The 16,157-nt window shown below is 46.6% G+C and overlaps 2 protein-coding genes across 7 annotated transcripts in view; one reads left to right on the top strand and one right to left on the bottom strand.

Annotated features, from left to right (window-relative positions):
• Positions 1–7,159, bottom strand: part of DNAH3 (dynein axonemal heavy chain 3) — a 64,231-nt gene extending 57,072 nt beyond the window's left edge. For 5 of the 6 annotated variants that reach the window (XM_040647811.2, XM_004945467.5, XM_040647813.2 and 2 more), the window contains exons 1-5: positions 7,054–7,159; positions 6,402–6,494; positions 5,335–5,427; positions 2,643–2,868; positions 1,234–1,303 (exon numbers count right to left, since the gene is read on the bottom strand). In XM_040647811.2, coding sequence (XP_040503745.1) covers positions 1,234–1,303; positions 2,643–2,868; positions 5,335–5,427; positions 6,402–6,419 — 407 coding nt within the window. In that variant the 5' untranslated portion in view covers positions 6,420–6,494; positions 7,054–7,159. Of the gene's footprint in view, positions 1–1,233; positions 1,304–2,642; positions 2,869–5,334; positions 5,471–6,401; positions 6,495–7,053 lie in introns of all 6 variants that reach the window. The other variant, XM_046900832.1, reaches the window with a different exon arrangement.
• Positions 7,160–9,799: 2,640 nt separating this feature from the next.
• Positions 9,800–14,788, top strand: TMEM159 (transmembrane protein 159). The gene is made up of 5 exons (XM_015294824.4): positions 9,800–9,863; positions 11,178–11,340; positions 11,858–12,026; positions 12,459–12,597; positions 13,961–14,788. The coding sequence occupies exons 2-5, from the start codon at positions 11,269–11,271 to the stop codon at positions 14,052–14,054; spliced, it is 474 nt and encodes a 157-aa protein (XP_015150310.1). The 5' UTR covers positions 9,800–9,863; positions 11,178–11,268; the 3' UTR covers positions 14,055–14,788.
• The last annotated feature ends 1,369 nt before the right edge of the window (positions 14,789–16,157 follow it).

Genomic DNA, 16,157 nt, shown 5'->3' on the forward strand with positions numbered 1-16,157 from the left:
CTGCTGAGATGGGCAACATCTTGCAAGCAATTCTACAGAGCCAGACCTCCTCACAATAACAGCTATTACGACTGAGCTCTCACCTATTGCCAGGTGGTTCTCTTTCCAAAATCTTAACAATCTCAGTCAGAGTTCAAATTGGCTCATTTGCAAATATAGGTGGGTCACTCCAGAAGTAAGGCCTCTCTTTATTTCCATGGAAATTAACAATAGATACAAACAGCACAATAACTCCATTTGACAAAGCAAATTCTCAGCTACAAAACACTGTTTTTCAATGCAGACATTACCACTAGCTCTGCATCTTCACCAGCAATGAACAATAGATCTGCAGCAGCAGAGGTGAATCACAGCTGCTGTCACCACTGCTGAAATGCAGCACTGACCCCTCACTGTGACAACAGTCTCCATAAACATTCACAGGCAGCAATGAGTATCAGTGGGTGCCATTAAGACAGTAAAACGTAATGGAGTATAGGTGGGAAGGTTCAACCTCTACTGCCATCCCACTAACATCTGCCTCCGACAGCGTGGGGCAATGTAATGAAATAGGAGACATTACTTCCGGAGCAGCCCTTGTATGTTGCACTGCAGCCTTTGCAGCCAGGATTATAGTGTTGTCCATTGGGATTCTGCCTGCACTGCTCAGGATGAGCAGCACTCAGCCTGCTGCTGCAGACCTGACTTACTGCACATTATCAAGCTGAACAGATTTTAAATCCCCACTGTATTGTTTTTATGGCACAGATCACCATGTTACCTTAACACAGACCAATGGCCGTAGCAGTGCCAGAAAGGACTGTTTCTCTCCTTGTTTTTCAGATGAACACAAGCAACAACAACAACAACAAAAAGCTAAAAAGAAACACTCATTAAAGTAGAATGCTCAATTTGACACAACTCCGGGTGCATTTCAGAGCATTTAATGGCTCACAGCACAGCTGAGAGCTATACCTCCACCACATAAATTCAGGGTCCTCAAGTCAATAACTGTGAAAGGAGGGCACTGTCAGCACGCCTATGGCTTGAATGTACTCTGCCACTAAGAAGTGAAAGGTGCTGTCTTAGAACACAGTAGTTGTCGGTGTTGATGCACACACCTTTTCGTAGAGACTTAACATCTCATGCTCGGAAGCGTATCACATCCTCCAAGTCAAAAGAAAATCAAAGCACAACTCAAATAATGAGAATGGCTATGATTCTGTGTGTCATTATATCACTACAGAACATTACCTATCAGAACCACGTGGACTTCTTGGAGCAGTTTTGAGCCTCTTCCTGGAAGGTTCCAATTCTTTTAGAGCTTTAAGCACCAGTTAAGAAAACAACATAAATACATATTTTTCAAACACTGATGCAGATCAGAGCTAACCACGTGGCACAGAGCCTCGCTGAGGTCCAGGGCTCAGCCCTGCAATGTCAGTGCTGACCCAACACTGCACAGATCACCTTTTCTGCCCTGTAGCACTCTCTTTTGAATTTTAAAACAGTTCAGTAAGATATATTGTTCCACCAAACATACTGCATGTAAAAAAATGGGAGAAATACTAATTCTTACCAGGTGTACAAACAGACAGGACTTTAAACCATAAATAAATACATCACAAATTTTCTCCAATACTGTGACCTGCCCCCCACATCCCACTCGTACCACAGAAGCACACCGAGTAGAGAAACTGTAAAGACACCTAACGAAACAAAATAATCACTTCTTACACGATGCACAGGGGAATAAGTGGACATTGGATCTATTACTCACCATCTACCCCAAGGAAAAGAAACAGTTCTTACAACTTCAGAGGAGCAAAGCAGCCACGTAGGACAGTGTGTTCACAGAACGCTGTGTAGGACACAGTGCCTTATGGATGTGTCACAGCTCAGACAGAGGGCATCTAACTAAATAATAATGAAATAAACCTGAGCTCTTAGTTCTTCAATTAACAGACTAAATAATTGAGTTAATTTGGTACTTGCAACGAGTGAGATAGTGTCTGAGCAACGTTTTCACTGAACACTTTATGTATATCTCTATATAGATATATATATATATAGGTAAACTTAAACAGCAGAAGCATTACAATTCTTAATATCCTTATTTGCATTACATCACAATATTGTTTTTGAACCAACAGCACGAATTATTTCATACTGTAGGATCTGTATGTGTGCACAGGTTGCTAACACATCAGCTGCAAGGTTTAGACGTGAGAAGTGAATTAAGCAGTGTTACTGGGAGATGATCCTCAGAGGATGACTGATGCCCATTCCCTGTGAACATGAGCACAGCAGAAGTGCATGTTTGCACACACTGAACCTGTTTCTGTGCTGTGATGTTGGTACCCATTTTTACTTCTGACAATAATCAGAGCTGAGTTGTACCACCTTCATTTTCTGTGCTGCACACAATTCCCTCCAAATAATTGCACATGACTATTCAGAAGGATGAACCTCACAAATTGATCGCAAACTGGCCTTACCCTTACTAAAGTTATGCGTGATTTTGGAAGCTTGTATATCCCAACCCTAAGGTAACACACCCATAAGCCCTTATCACAGAAGAGTCACTTTGCCAGATGATGAACAAACAGACAACGAACACAGCAAACAAGGCTAAGCCTATAAACAGATTCAAATACGGATACACGGTGCGACTGTTTTCTGCCCTGCTGGACCTGGTGATGTCCTCGCCATCGAAGAGGACTTCAATATGTGAAGATTTTTCAGCTTTAAGTCCCGTGCAGTAGGTGTGTAGTTATTAGCTATGGAGTCACTGGGGCTTCGGTGGTAACTTTGTTCTTTGAATGGAGCTGCCAAAGTCCAAGATGCTTCTTGCATCAAACGAGGATAACATCTGTTTTTAAGGACAAGCTGAAATGGGAGGGGGAAGAAAAGACATAGTTATACACAGCACAGTGATTTTAATTCTTGTCAGCGCTAGAACAGGGTAACAGACCAATTAGTACTACAGGCAAATATACAAGTCTGACTCAGAGTAATTTGAAGACTAATTTATTTCAGATCCCAATGCTCCACACATAGAAAGAAATAATTTTACACAACTCTTTAGTGGGAGCAATCATGCCCTGCCCCCCTACTCTCCTCCTCTGCTCCCCCCCCCCCCCCCAAAAAAAAAACAAAAGAAAGCTTTAGGATCTAGCTAGCACCCTCTCCTGCCCCACATCTCCTCCTTCTCCTTACATTTGCCTACACTGAGGAAATTCCTATTTCTCCAGCCTTTGTTAACTACCTGTCTACACTCAATACTTGCAATAGTGGAATAATAATACAAATCAACAACTTCTATTCTCATCTTTCTCCCCCACATCAATACAGGATTTGTAGTAGATTTCTTCTGTCTGTTCATTCCATGTTTCTTCACAAGCTAATTACTATCAATGGACTGGCTCTTCATCATTCTTTAGGTTAGAACTTGAATGAGACTCACAGGCATAAGGCATGTGGGACTGAAATTTCATTTTTTTTAGTGAAGATACACACACAGAGGGTACGTAAGACAGAACAATGAATGTACATCTCTGCTGGTGCAGATCTGTATGAGTGTAGCATGCAGCTCTTACTCACTGCTGGTGAAAATGCACAGCTAATGGTGGTGACTGTGTCGAAAAGCAGTGTTTTTTGTAGCTGAGAATTTGCTCTATCAAATGGTGTAATTGTGCTCCTATCTGTTGTCTCTTCCGTGGAAATAAAGAGAAGGCATTTCTTCCAGAACAATCTACATAGTCCACAGCATTGTTCCTAAACTCATTCTTCTAAACTCATTTTTAGCTTGTTTCCATATTACATCTGGTTTAACGCTTTTTTACTTAGTTGGAATACACAGCCATTCCTCTACTGCCCATTTTTCTTTACAACACAGCATTACCATAATAAGTTTCACATGTTTCTCAAAAAACCTTCCAAATACATTAACGACATCCCCCCTTTGGTTCCCTTCTTTCTCTTCCCTTTTGTTTAGAAGATGCAATTTAGCTTATCTTAGCATTTTGTGACCTCTGAGAGGACCAGCATAAAACACCTGGTTTGCACTTCACCTACAGATGCAGCTTGCAAATATATCAATATTTTCCAGTCTATCATGAGGTTTAGTGAGAATAGCTATGGCAATTTGTCTATCTGGAATATCTGATTAAGCAAGATTGTTACTCCTGCCTTGCACTTCTGTTCTTACTGATGAGGCTGACTGTGACAGCAGAGACAGAGGCAGTTACGTCACTGCTGCAACCATATTCCTTACATCAGCTTTTGTAAACTCACACAATCTTTCCAGTTCCATCTCTTCTGCTGCACACGAGACAGGTGAGTAAGTCCCTGAAGTACAGTTTGGGGAGGATGATCTGATACAAAAATTAAAACTAATTCACAGATGTGAAGATGTTCCAGGAAAGTCCCCAGCTATCTTTAAGAACTGAATTCAACACAAACCCTGAACTCTCAGTTCTTCTCCCAGTGAAGTCTGCTTTCAGAACTGTACTCTTTCTTCCCCACTACACAGAACTGCTGGATGCAGAGCTCTGACAGTGGTGATACTGAAGGCAACCACTTGGACAAAGCATCCACCAGGAGAAAATCTGCCCTCCGGAGAGGAGAAAAAGTCACCTGGCAAAAGTGTATTGCCTTTGGGACACAAATGTCAGTGGTTAAACCAGCTTCCGTGTCTTATATAAACCTCGACACATCCATAGGAAGTCTAATTGATTTCAGGATGACAATAAAAAAAGTTTATGCAATATTTCATGTAACTATTTTACCTTTTTTTTTTTTTTTTAATTAGAATATATTTTGCAGTCAAATTTTCCAAATTTCAAATGAAGTACACAATGACAAATTTTACAGCAGAAATTACTCCAATTTCTTCACAAACAATATCACACTATTAAAGGACACCATTGGGGAAACAAAGTACAGACACAAATGAGGCAGCTGAGGAACTGTGAGGCTGCTCATGGCAGGAAATGCCAGCCCTCTCTTCCTCCTCCCAATAAATGCTGGCACATGGGATTTATTTGTGCACCTGTACCAGCCCATTCAGACCAATGCTGCATCTGCCAAGCTCTCAGCTGTTTCTGGACCATCATTTGGATTCAGGTTTTTTGTGCACTGCTATGAAGTATTTATGTAGCTAAATAAAGTAAATAAATCACAATCTGTTTGGAAGGAAAATATTTTTAATCCAAAATTTTTAATCCTTAAAATTAGTTTATTTACTTTTCCCTGTCCTTAACTCACGATGTGCCTACAGCCTGGTAACATACAGAGCCTAAAATCATTGTAGCACACGTAACACAACGTAGACCCTGACAGAAGGTCACATACCTCCTGCAACTCCGAAGGTGCAGCTGCAGCAGAAGCAGGGATGGGGGGCACCTCTGGTAATTGCCTCACACGGCTCCTGTCGTTCACTGAGTCCTTTTGCAATTGCAGAGAAATGACAAAGACTTTCTGAAGATAGCTATGAGTTACACCATTTTGAAAAAGAGTGATTGAAAATGACACGTTGCCTTCCAGGGCACCACAGAGGGTTCTCTAACGATATTTTCTCAAAATTATTCAGTCCCGTGATGTTGTCGGGTATTTCTGAACAGCATTTTTCCTTAACATAAGCAGACACCCCCAGTCCTTCTGACCTTCCTAAGCCATATTTGCTCAGGAGATTCACAAGAAACAAATTCCCAAATACACAGTGAGATTACCAGAAAAAAGAAGGTGAAAGTATGTGGTATCAGAACGCCAGTGCATTAAATTGCCATAAAACACACAGTTATTACCCTGCACAATTATGTACAAAAGGATTATACATTATTTACACGTAACTTCAAAAACATCCTTAGAGCAAGAGGCAGTTTTCATATAGGACTGGGAATCCTGGCTGCCCAAAGCTGGCACTCAAGCAAACAAAACTGTGACCTCTTCAACATCATTTTGGGAAATGACTGATCTGACTGACCTCCCCGGCACCCACAGTGTGCCCACACGCAGACACCCAGAATCAAGAAGTTACCACTGCCAGGCATATCTTGCTACAGACAGCATGAGCTTTTCTTGATTAATGACAAAAGTATTGGGCCTTTGGGTGAGAATGAGCTGAGCAGTTTGCTGGGACAGTCGTTCATTCATGAAGATATAAGAGTCCTTAAGAAAGCAACTGCTCATTCTAACACAGCCCTTGGGTTAGTTTTATAACTCTGTGAAGAGTTAACACTTCTCAAATACTTGATTAACAGAATTCTTAATAAACAGTACATTATAGAGCTAAAATGTCCAGAGAACGCGGAACAAGCCTCTTCAAAAAGAGTCATTCTCAGTGATGTACCATAAGACACAAGAAACAGACAATCTATAGATCTCATGAATCGTCCATAGTCCCTGCAGAAAGAACTCACCCTCTGTGTTGGCTTCATTCTGCTTTGTCTTTCATCTCTGCTTTGGTTCCTGAAAATTTTTTGGTCCCCCTCCTCCTCAGATCAGTACATGCACTGAAAACAAACAAACAAACAAAACAAATAAACCAAACGAGAGGACCCTTCTGGGAAGAAAAAATATCAAAGCAAACAGCTTCCTCACCCACCTGCCGCTGGAAAACCTCCCCTCCCTTCCCTCTCCTTGCTCCTTCACAACACTGTTTCCTCCTCCACCAGACCACATGCCGTCTTTCCTTTTCGTCCTCCTGAAGCTCACTTTTCACCTTAAGCTTTCTAACTCTCTTCAGACATCTGTCAGGCCGGATTTTCACACCTACCCTCTCCACCTCCCCCAAAACCAGGCTCCTCCCCACCGCTCCATCTTTTCCACGGCACCAGTGACTCCTGGCCCTTAACGGTGGTTCACAGCAGATGTTTCCATCCGTTAAATACCATGAGAAGCAAACACATGTCAAAACAAATGGGAAAACAGAAGGGCGTACGACCATCAGGCCTCACGCTTCCACTGAGTGCATGAGCCGGTATGACCCGCAGCCCCTCCTTACCCATCTCCCTGCTCAGTGGACCCATTCCAGCTCAGGGGATTTCTGACACACTGCTTTTCAGCGCTCACCTTCACTGCCCCACTCGCAGTCAGTGCCAGGAGGCCGGGATGTCGCCCTCTCTCTCTCTGCAGAGCTGCGCAGCCAGCCCCGCTCTGCTCTGCGCTGTGTTGTACCAAGCTGTAGCTATGGAGACTCAGTTCTGGAATCAATGAGCAACTGCACAGGTCACCTGCTCACCTCCAAACGCTACCAAAACCCCAAATACACCCCAGATACTTCAGTATTTGTATGAAAACAATGTAATTTTTAACCATTCAGAACTAAACTCCCCGAAGAACCAAAGGCAATGGGACAGCTGTACTCTCAATCTCCCTACACCAGCCTGTGTGGATTTGTCTTCCAGCCACAACTGTCACCACGTCCCAGGAGAAAGCATCCTTCCAACTTCAGCACAGACGGAGCTCTTACTGCTCAGCAGGAAATCCAGAGCAGTTTCCTTATGCCAGCCCTTGGCAGAGGCATTGCACACATCCGGCCCAACCGAGAAACCCTTCCATTCTGACTACAGCTCTTCACCAACACCTTCAGGTGCCATTCATCCCATTTTCTGTAAACCACGAGAACAGCAGGCATCCCTCATACAGCCGCACTGTTTTCCTTGGACGTGGTGGTAGCTCAAGGTGGGAGATCAGCGGCCACACACGGAAGCTCCCCCCATGAGCTGCTCCATGAACACAAGCCAGCAGTGTGGGCACAGAACCAGCACTGCTAATGCTGGGGAAGAAGATGGTGTGGCTGCTTCGGGTAACAGCTGTACGAATTCCATGGTGCTGTTCTGCAATAGGAGCACATTCCTGAGAATTCAAGGTAATGCTGGCAAGAAGACAAGCTCGATTAAGCAACCGTTATGGTGATGATTGTTCCTTTGTGCACAACTCCAATGTTTTTATACATGTGCTCTTTAAAGTTCAACGCATTACTTGTGCTGTTAGGGAAACACGAGAAGCAGTTGTTTTACATGGAAAAAACAGCAGATAGTTACACATAGCGGGAAAATAAATTACTAAACTGAACAGGACTAGCTATGAAAGTGCGTCTGTGGCATGTTTTGAAAACAGACAGAAATGTAACATCTCCAGTATACCCCTAAACACAGCAGAGCCATTAAAGCTCATGGCACCGTTATCACTGGATGACATGCTGTAATGTTACAGCTAGCTACATTCACTTCAACACATACATACATACAAACTCAGAGTCACAGAACCCTTTGAGTTGGAAGGGACCTTTAAAGGCCATCTGACCCTGCAATGAACAGGGACATGCACGGCTCCATCAGGTGCTCAGAGCCCACCCAGCCCGGCCTTGGATGTCTCCAGCAGTGAAGCATCCACCACATCTCTGGGCAACCTGTGCCAGGGCCTCGCCACCCTCACTGTAACAGACTTCTTCCTTATAGAATCACAGAGTATATCAAGTTGGAAGAGACCCACAAAAATAATCAAGTCCAACTCCTGGCTACACACAGGATCCCCCCAAAATCAGACCATTTGTCTGAGAGCACCGTCCAGACACTTATTGAACTCCAGCAAGCTCGGTGTTGTGACTGCTTCCCTGATGAGAACATCCCAGTGCCTGACCACCCTCCTGATGAAGAACCTTCTGCTGATATCCAGCCTGAACCTCTGACGAAATAAACAGGACCTGACAGTTGTTTATGCCCTCAATACAAAATTTAACTCATGACAAAATTTGTGCTGGAAAGCAGGAATGAACCGCTTTAATTAAAAAAAATAGTTTATATAGAAGTTGTTTGCCTAAAGAGCGAATTCTTCACTGAAAACATTGCTGACAATCACTTTTCTCCCCTAACCCTCACTTACAGGTACATTTTCCACACACTGGCTTAATAGGGCCCTTTATAGCGTGAATTACATCAAGTTTGAAGCTGCCCACTGCCTGTGGAGGCCTCGTGTTTTATCACCGGCACCCAGATGAGCTCACGATAACATGAATCTCTGCTTTGCTTCTGTTGGTGGGGACCTTTGTATCTGCACAGCTCAGTGAACTCAGCACTGCAGACACCACCTGTCCATTTAACCGGCATGTTAAAAAGAAAGAAAATACTTCATAAGCCCTGTGTGAAAATTAAACGCACAGTGCACTTTGCTGCCATTAGAAAATAACCCTGACACATTTAACGCTCGGCTTTCCAACACTCTCACGGTGGCACCAACCGAAATGAGTCATTAAAGCAGGAACACGAAGGCACATTTTGCCGATCTCTGGCTGTCACAGCGCAGGGCGGCGGGGCAGAAGGCCCTCGGCAGCGCCCGGCCGCCACCGGCACCAATATCGATACCCGCACCCCGCCCGGCCGGGGCGGCTCTGGGACACCGCGGCGCGGTTCCGTGCGGCAGCGCTGGGCGGGACTCCGCTCTGCCGGCTGCAGGTCCCGGCACGCCGCGCTGGGCAGCCGCCCGCTCCGAGGAGCCATTTGTGGGGTACGGCCTCGGCTCGGAGCCGCGTCTGGGCAATCCCGACTCTGCCCCTGCGGGAGGAGCCGCGTGGCTGCGGCCCGGGGCGATTTCCATCCTCAATTTCAGCGGTAAAAATAAAAATAAAAACAAATAAGAGGCTCCGGGACGCACCGCGCGGGTCTCAGCGTCGCACGAAGCCCGGAAGCGCTCTCCCAGGCGGCGGAGGCCCGCGTGGGATGGGGGGGGAGGGGGGGGCAAAACGGGAAGGCGCAGAAAACAAACGGAACCGCCCCTCACCCGCGGAGCGCCCGGCCCGGCCCTGAGGGGCGGAGACAGCAGCGAGAGGGCGGCGCCGCGCTCCCTCAGCGCCCCCCGCGAGAGGCCGCGCCCGGCGGGAGGTGAGCGGGGGCGCTACGGCGGCGGGGGGCGCGCCGGTCCCAGGGCCGGGTCACGGAGTGGGGCCGTAGGGCCGGATCGCAGAGGCGCCCTTCCCGCTGCCCTCGTGCCGCCCCGCGGCGGGGCTTGGCGGGCTGCGGCCCGAGCGAGGCGGCAGCCTTGCCGGGATCCCGCCGGGAGCGGAGCCGTGGGGGCTTTGGGCCGTGGGTGCGCCCCGCGCCGAGCCGTGCTGCGGGCGGCAGTGACGCGGCTGTGCGCTGCGCTGCGCTGCGCTGCGCGGGAAGGGGAGGAGGCGGCGCGCCGGGCAGCCGAGTTCGGTATTCAGTATCGCCCGGGTCGGGACGTAACGGCAGCGTATATAAAAAGCGTAATACTGACGCCGTGATTACGTGTTTAGAATTAAAAGAAGCAAAGCGTGACATTGAGTCTCCCTTGGATGAAGGAACCCAGCGACAACAGATGGCGTTTTTGGAGGCGGGAGGGGAGGTTGGGGAGCCGCTGCTGTGCCAGCATTGCTGCACTCCGCTCGGCGCTGCCAGGCCGTGCGGGCTGCGTTTGGACGTGCGTTATGTGCTGTGCAGGGAGAGCTGACTTACAGAGTCCTTCGAGTTGGAAGGGACCTTTAAAGGCCATCTGACCCTGCAATGAACAGGGACATGCACGGCTCCATCACGTGCTCAGAGCCCACCCAGCCCGGCCTTGGATGTCTCCAGCAGTGAAGCATCCACCACATCTCTGGGCAACCTGTGCCAGGGCCTCACCACCCTCACTGTAACAGACTTCTTCCTTATGTCCAACCTAAATCTCCCCTCTTTAAGTTTGAAGCCATTTCCCCTTGTTCTGTCACCACAGACCCTGCTGTGTCTGTCCCCTTTCCCTGTCACTCCCCTTTAGATACTGAGGGCCACTGTCAGCTCTCCCTGCAGCCTTCTCTTCTCCATCTGCACAGCCCCTGCTCTAAAACAGCCGTTTTAGAGTGCTGTACTGGAGAGGACCCCCATGCTGACCTGGGTAACGATGATACATGGGACTTGTTGAGCAGGGAAAGGATGTTCTGCTTAGAGTCAGACCCGGAGTGTTCTGCTGACTGTTAGCTTGTTTTGTGAAAGTAGGCACTGTTCAATTAGGAATATCAGGGCTACAAGGAGGAAGGTAGGGCATTTTGACCCTTATTTCTACTCTCGGGAGCTCCAGAAGAGCTTTCAGGGCCTGTGTGTTACGTTTCCTTTGTAAACCTAATATTTTAAGCTATGAATGACATTAACAAACAAAATCTACGGTCTCCATTTTGGCAAAAGCTTTTCTTTTATTTTCAGGAAACACCTGCATGAGTCTGTCACTGCCTGACCTTGGCTGCAGGGGAGGTCGGTGGCACTGAAGGCTGGCAGCAGCACTGTGGGTCACAGCATGTCTAAAGAGCTGCAGGAGCTGCAGAAGCAATGGCACTTCATCGTGCAGTCCATCCACAGCAACTCCAATGTAGGTCTGCGTGAGAATTGGGAGAACCATCTGTGATGCACTTCTGAAGCCAGGACCTTTACAGGTCTTGAGATATGGTGCACCAATTTATCTGAGTAATTTTTTTTTCCTTTATTTGGAAAATTGGGGCTCTCTTGAGCGAACGCTCAGGAGTGTAGGGGAGGGGCAGCCCTCCCATTTCTTCAGCAGTCAAGATGAAAGGACCGCTGCTCTGCATTTCTGTCTTACTGGTATAGCGATTTAAGGCAGAAGGGTGGCATTTTGGTGACATGCTTGTGCTGCTCTACAAATAACTTAAACTACCGTACGTATTTCCTTGGAGGGAAAGAAATGTCTCTCCTCCACACAAATTCCAGTGTATAACTGCTTTGACAAAAGGAATTTGTTTTCCACCTATAATGCTGTACTCCCAACAGCTGTAGACTTACAAAAGGTATACCCCTGTTTCTCACTGAAGAGCTGTGACCTTGGAAGCTACGATGAGATGAAAGCTGAAGCACTGTTCTTCCCTCCACAGGTCGTTGCGTTTATGAACTCCCGCCTTGGCCTGTATTTGGATGACCATCCTTTTGTTGCCTTATCGCTCCTGATGTTTGTTGCAGTGTCTACGATTCCTGTGGCATTTTTCCTCATCTTTGTTGTTACAACAGTCATAATGGCTTGTGTTGGTGTGATAGTCATGGAAGGTATTGTATGCATGTATCTACGTATTCCCTTTTCAAACATGAAACCTTTTCCTTTCTCTTTTCTTCTTTTTGGAGTCCCAGTTGAAGCGTTTGAAGATTTCTGCATGTAGTTTTCAGAACAGTCATCTGATTAAATGCAGTCTGTACAAGAGGAAATCTTTTTTGCCTTTCTAATCTGAACCCTGATCACAGCAAAACCAGTTATCTTGGCCATGCATAGCTTTTGTTTGTGGTATTTTATGGAAGACATTGTTACTCTGCCATCCAGTGCTGTCCTGCTAGGGGTGGGCAGGCTCTTGGCTGTTCCCCCATCAGCTGGTTGATTCCATTTTCCCAAATGCTTCTACTTTGGGGTTGTGGTCAAATATCTGCTGTTCTAACTTAGTTATATATAAGCGTGTTTAAATAATAATCTCTATTTTGTTTTATTAGGTGTTGTGATATCCATCGGGGGCATAGCCCTCCTCTGTGTGCTTTGTGGCCTGGGTGCACTTTCACTGGGAGTTTCTGGAGTGTTGAGTGTTTGTTACATCATTCTTTCAGCTTTGGTCAACTACTGGTGTGCCTCAAGGTAACAACACATGCTTTGGTCTGCGCCCTGACTTCAAATTGCAGCTGTACTGTTGCACTGGTTACTTCCTTTATTTTAACAGTGAGCCACTTCTGGTTCCTTTAATGGATGGGTTTTGGGTGCTGGGACATCTTTGGCTGCTTTGATGCTTCAACATTAAACGTAAACATCTCATCTTCAGTGTGAATTTTGGTGAGAGTTCCTATCACAGAACCCTTCGAGTTGGAAGGGACCTTTAAAGGCCATCTGACCCTGCAATGAACAGGGACATGCACGGCTCCATCAGGTGCTCAGAGCCCACCCAGCCCGGCCTTGGATGTCTCCAGCAGTGAAGCATCCACATCTCTGGGCAACCCGTGCCAGGGCCTCACCACCATCACTGTAACAGACTTCTTCCTTATGTCCAACCTAAATCTCCTCTCTTTGAGCTTGAAAAACGTCCATACGCTAACACTCAGTAACATCAAAATTTATCTCAGAATTAATATCGATTTAAACATCCTCAAAACACGCTTTCAAGCATGCCTAGAGGATGAGCAGCATTCTTTCTGCATGATGCAATACCCAGCTATCTCAGCTTACCTGCATTTGTAGAGAAATGGACAGAAATGTAGCTTTGGAATGAGTTGTTAAAGGGGAGAGCGTGGGTGGCTTCAGTAGTAGTTTTACTGGATGCTGCACGTGTGTTGGATTGCAGGTCATGTCTGCACATGCTCCTAGAGCTCCGGGCTTGGAGGCCAGCTTGGGGAGCTTTGCTTTAGCTGTGCTCTGCTGGGGCAGAGAGGGGGCGGCCCTGGCAGGTAGTGCTGGAGGGCCACCTACTGCCCGCCAGCGCATTTAGCAGCAAGGAAGGGCTGACGGTCGTTCGTAAGCATGGGGAGGAGCAAGGATGAAGAACTGCATCTGCTCTCTCTCTGAGACTTTCCCACTTTGGTCCTTCATCATGGCAGCACTTGTACAATTCTCAGGGACGCGCAGTCTCCTGTGAGGGTATCGTACCTTCAGGAAGAGAAGAGTGTGGTGCAAAGCCCAGCGTATCTGCATACCTCCAGGGCTTCGTAGCGCTCCTCCAAGGCATGCTGCCAGGCCCATCACTTTGCCCACCAGGCCCAGGAAAGATTTTTCTCTCCTGTAGCATGTACTGATAAACTACATACAACTCACAGTTTGCTGTTAAAGAGGTGCTGGCAGGTGCCTCTTTTGTGTTCTCTGCCTTTTCAGAGAGCTGTGGCAGATAGAGCAGCAGTGGATGTTCAGAAGTCTCAGGCTTACGTCTTGTGTTGCTCAGCTGCTCTGGCAGAAAGTTAAAGGACAGCAGTCTTAGGGGAGAACAGACATAAAGCTATTCTTTTCTCCTGTGCAGGAGCCAAGCGAGGAAGCAAGAAGTTAATGGAAGTTCGCCACAGAAGAGTCTGTCTGTCATGGACTTCTCGGACGACAAACGAAAGAACAAATAAGTGGGATTCTGTCCATCTCCTTTGTACACACTCCGCTGTGCAGGTCTGTCCTTTGCAATGTAATTGTTTACTTGTTGAGCATCCGACCTCAGTGCACTCTGTATGGGAGCTGAAAGAGCCGACGTGCATCGTGTGTTGTCACTGTAACACCAATGGTGGGAGTACCCACTGTGATACTGCATGAAAGAGGGAATGTTCTGCAGAGTTTGGTACGGGGATGCAACAGTAACAGCAGAGTTGATGGCAGGTGGGTGAAAGAAGGGGTAGGGGGTGTTTGCCTTTTTTACTGGAGTTCTGGATGTACTTTTTGCAATTTGTATGCTATAGTTTGACCATTTTATACGTAAGCATTAAAGCACAGAACATCAGAAATGCTTTTGAAAGGTGAAAAAGTAATTTCTAAGTGCTAACAGCCCATGTTAAAATACTGTGAGTATACCACACTAGCACTGTGTGTTGTGAGAGGAAAACGTGTTTCATCATACCTTAATTGTGGTATAAGCTTTTACACACCTTTACAGCTGAAGGGATGTTTTCCTGTACTCATTGCCACCTCACAGCAGCAGTATGCAGTCTGCCCTTCTGTTCTGTCATGCTCTGGGTGCTTAAATGGCCTGTTTTGCTTCTTAGTTGTAACCTCGCACTTTGTTTAAACCTTTTCCATTTTTGAAAATGCTGTAATATTTCTAAGCATTATCTAACTATATGAGTTTAATAAAGTGCTGTTTGTTTAAGCACGTTGTCTCATTATTCTTATTTATTCTCAAGTAAAGAGTTTCCCTAAAAGTTTCCTTAAGGGTTTTCTTTTCAAGCAGGAGCACATTTGTTCAATAAAATATCTATTGTGGATATTTCAAGGCTTTATCCCACACAGAATGTTTCATAAACTTCCTGTTGGTAGCAATAGACAATTAGCAGGAAGACAAAACCAAAACTGAGGTATGCATTCCAGAATTTCTCTGTAAGAAAAGATAGGGCTGTGGTACTGTTTATATAACATACAGATGGAGAAATCCATCTAGAAGATGGAACAAAGGTGCCATTTGAATACATGTGCAGTTTTTTGCTATTGTTTCTACTGAAGGGTAAAATCTGCAGCAGCCAAACCCCTGGTCCCCATCAGCGGGGCTGCTCAGCAGCGTCCCATGGTGCAGGCTGCTGTGCCACCAGGGCTGGCTGTCCCACTGCAGAACCCAGCACCGCCTGTTGTCACGCTCCATGTGTTGGTGGTTGCCTGGCTCTCTGCAAGGCCTCTCTGCCCTCCATGGAGCCAACAGCTCCTTCCCATCTGGTACTGACAGCAGGCTTACTGAGAGCACCTTCAGTGCTCCATCAAAGGCATGGATGAAAATGTTCAGGAAGAACTGGCCCTAAAATGGAGCCCTGTGGAACCGCTGTAGTGCCTGGTCAGCAGCCTGAGCTATCCCCATATACCAATACCCCGTGGGCCCGACCCATTGTGTTACATTTTGGGCTACTGTGTGCTGGGCAGTTTGTCCAGAAGGATACAGGGGGGAAACAGGATGGAAAGCTTTACTGAAATCCAAAAGATAACAGCAGCTGGCTTCTCTTCATCAACAGGACAGGTGACCTTATCATGGAAGGAAGATTCATTCGTTAAAGACCACCTCCCCACGTGAACCCGTGTTGGCAGTGGCCAATGACAGCACTGTCCTTCAGGTGTTTTTCAGAACCTCCCAATGTAATTTTCTCCATCCTTTTTCCAAGTACTGAGGTGAGTCTGACAGGCCTGCAGTTACCGAGGTCATTCTTTGTCTGGCAGTCAGCTGGCACCTCTACAGATTCCCACTGACAGACAATTCAGAGAGGCCTGGCCCTGATGCTGGCCAGCTCTGAGTACCCTGGGATGGATCTCATTGGACCCCATGGACTTACATGCATCCACATGGAGCAAATCTCACATGAGCTCTAGGTTGGCTGGGAGTTTATCATCACTGCTGTCACAGTCCTCCTTCATCAGCGATGCTATAAATTGCCAGTAGCCAATTTCCACACACTTCCAGTTGTAGTTTGTAACTTTTAGGATTATGGGAGTCTGGCACTGATCTGCTCTTCCAAGTCTTGCCTCAGCCTTAACTCGAT

Source organism: Gallus gallus, chromosome 14 (assembly GCF_016699485.2).
Source record: "Gallus gallus isolate bGalGal1 chromosome 14, bGalGal1.mat.broiler.GRCg7b, whole genome shotgun sequence".
Taxonomy (NCBI): domain Eukaryota; kingdom Metazoa; phylum Chordata; class Aves; order Galliformes; family Phasianidae; genus Gallus; species Gallus gallus.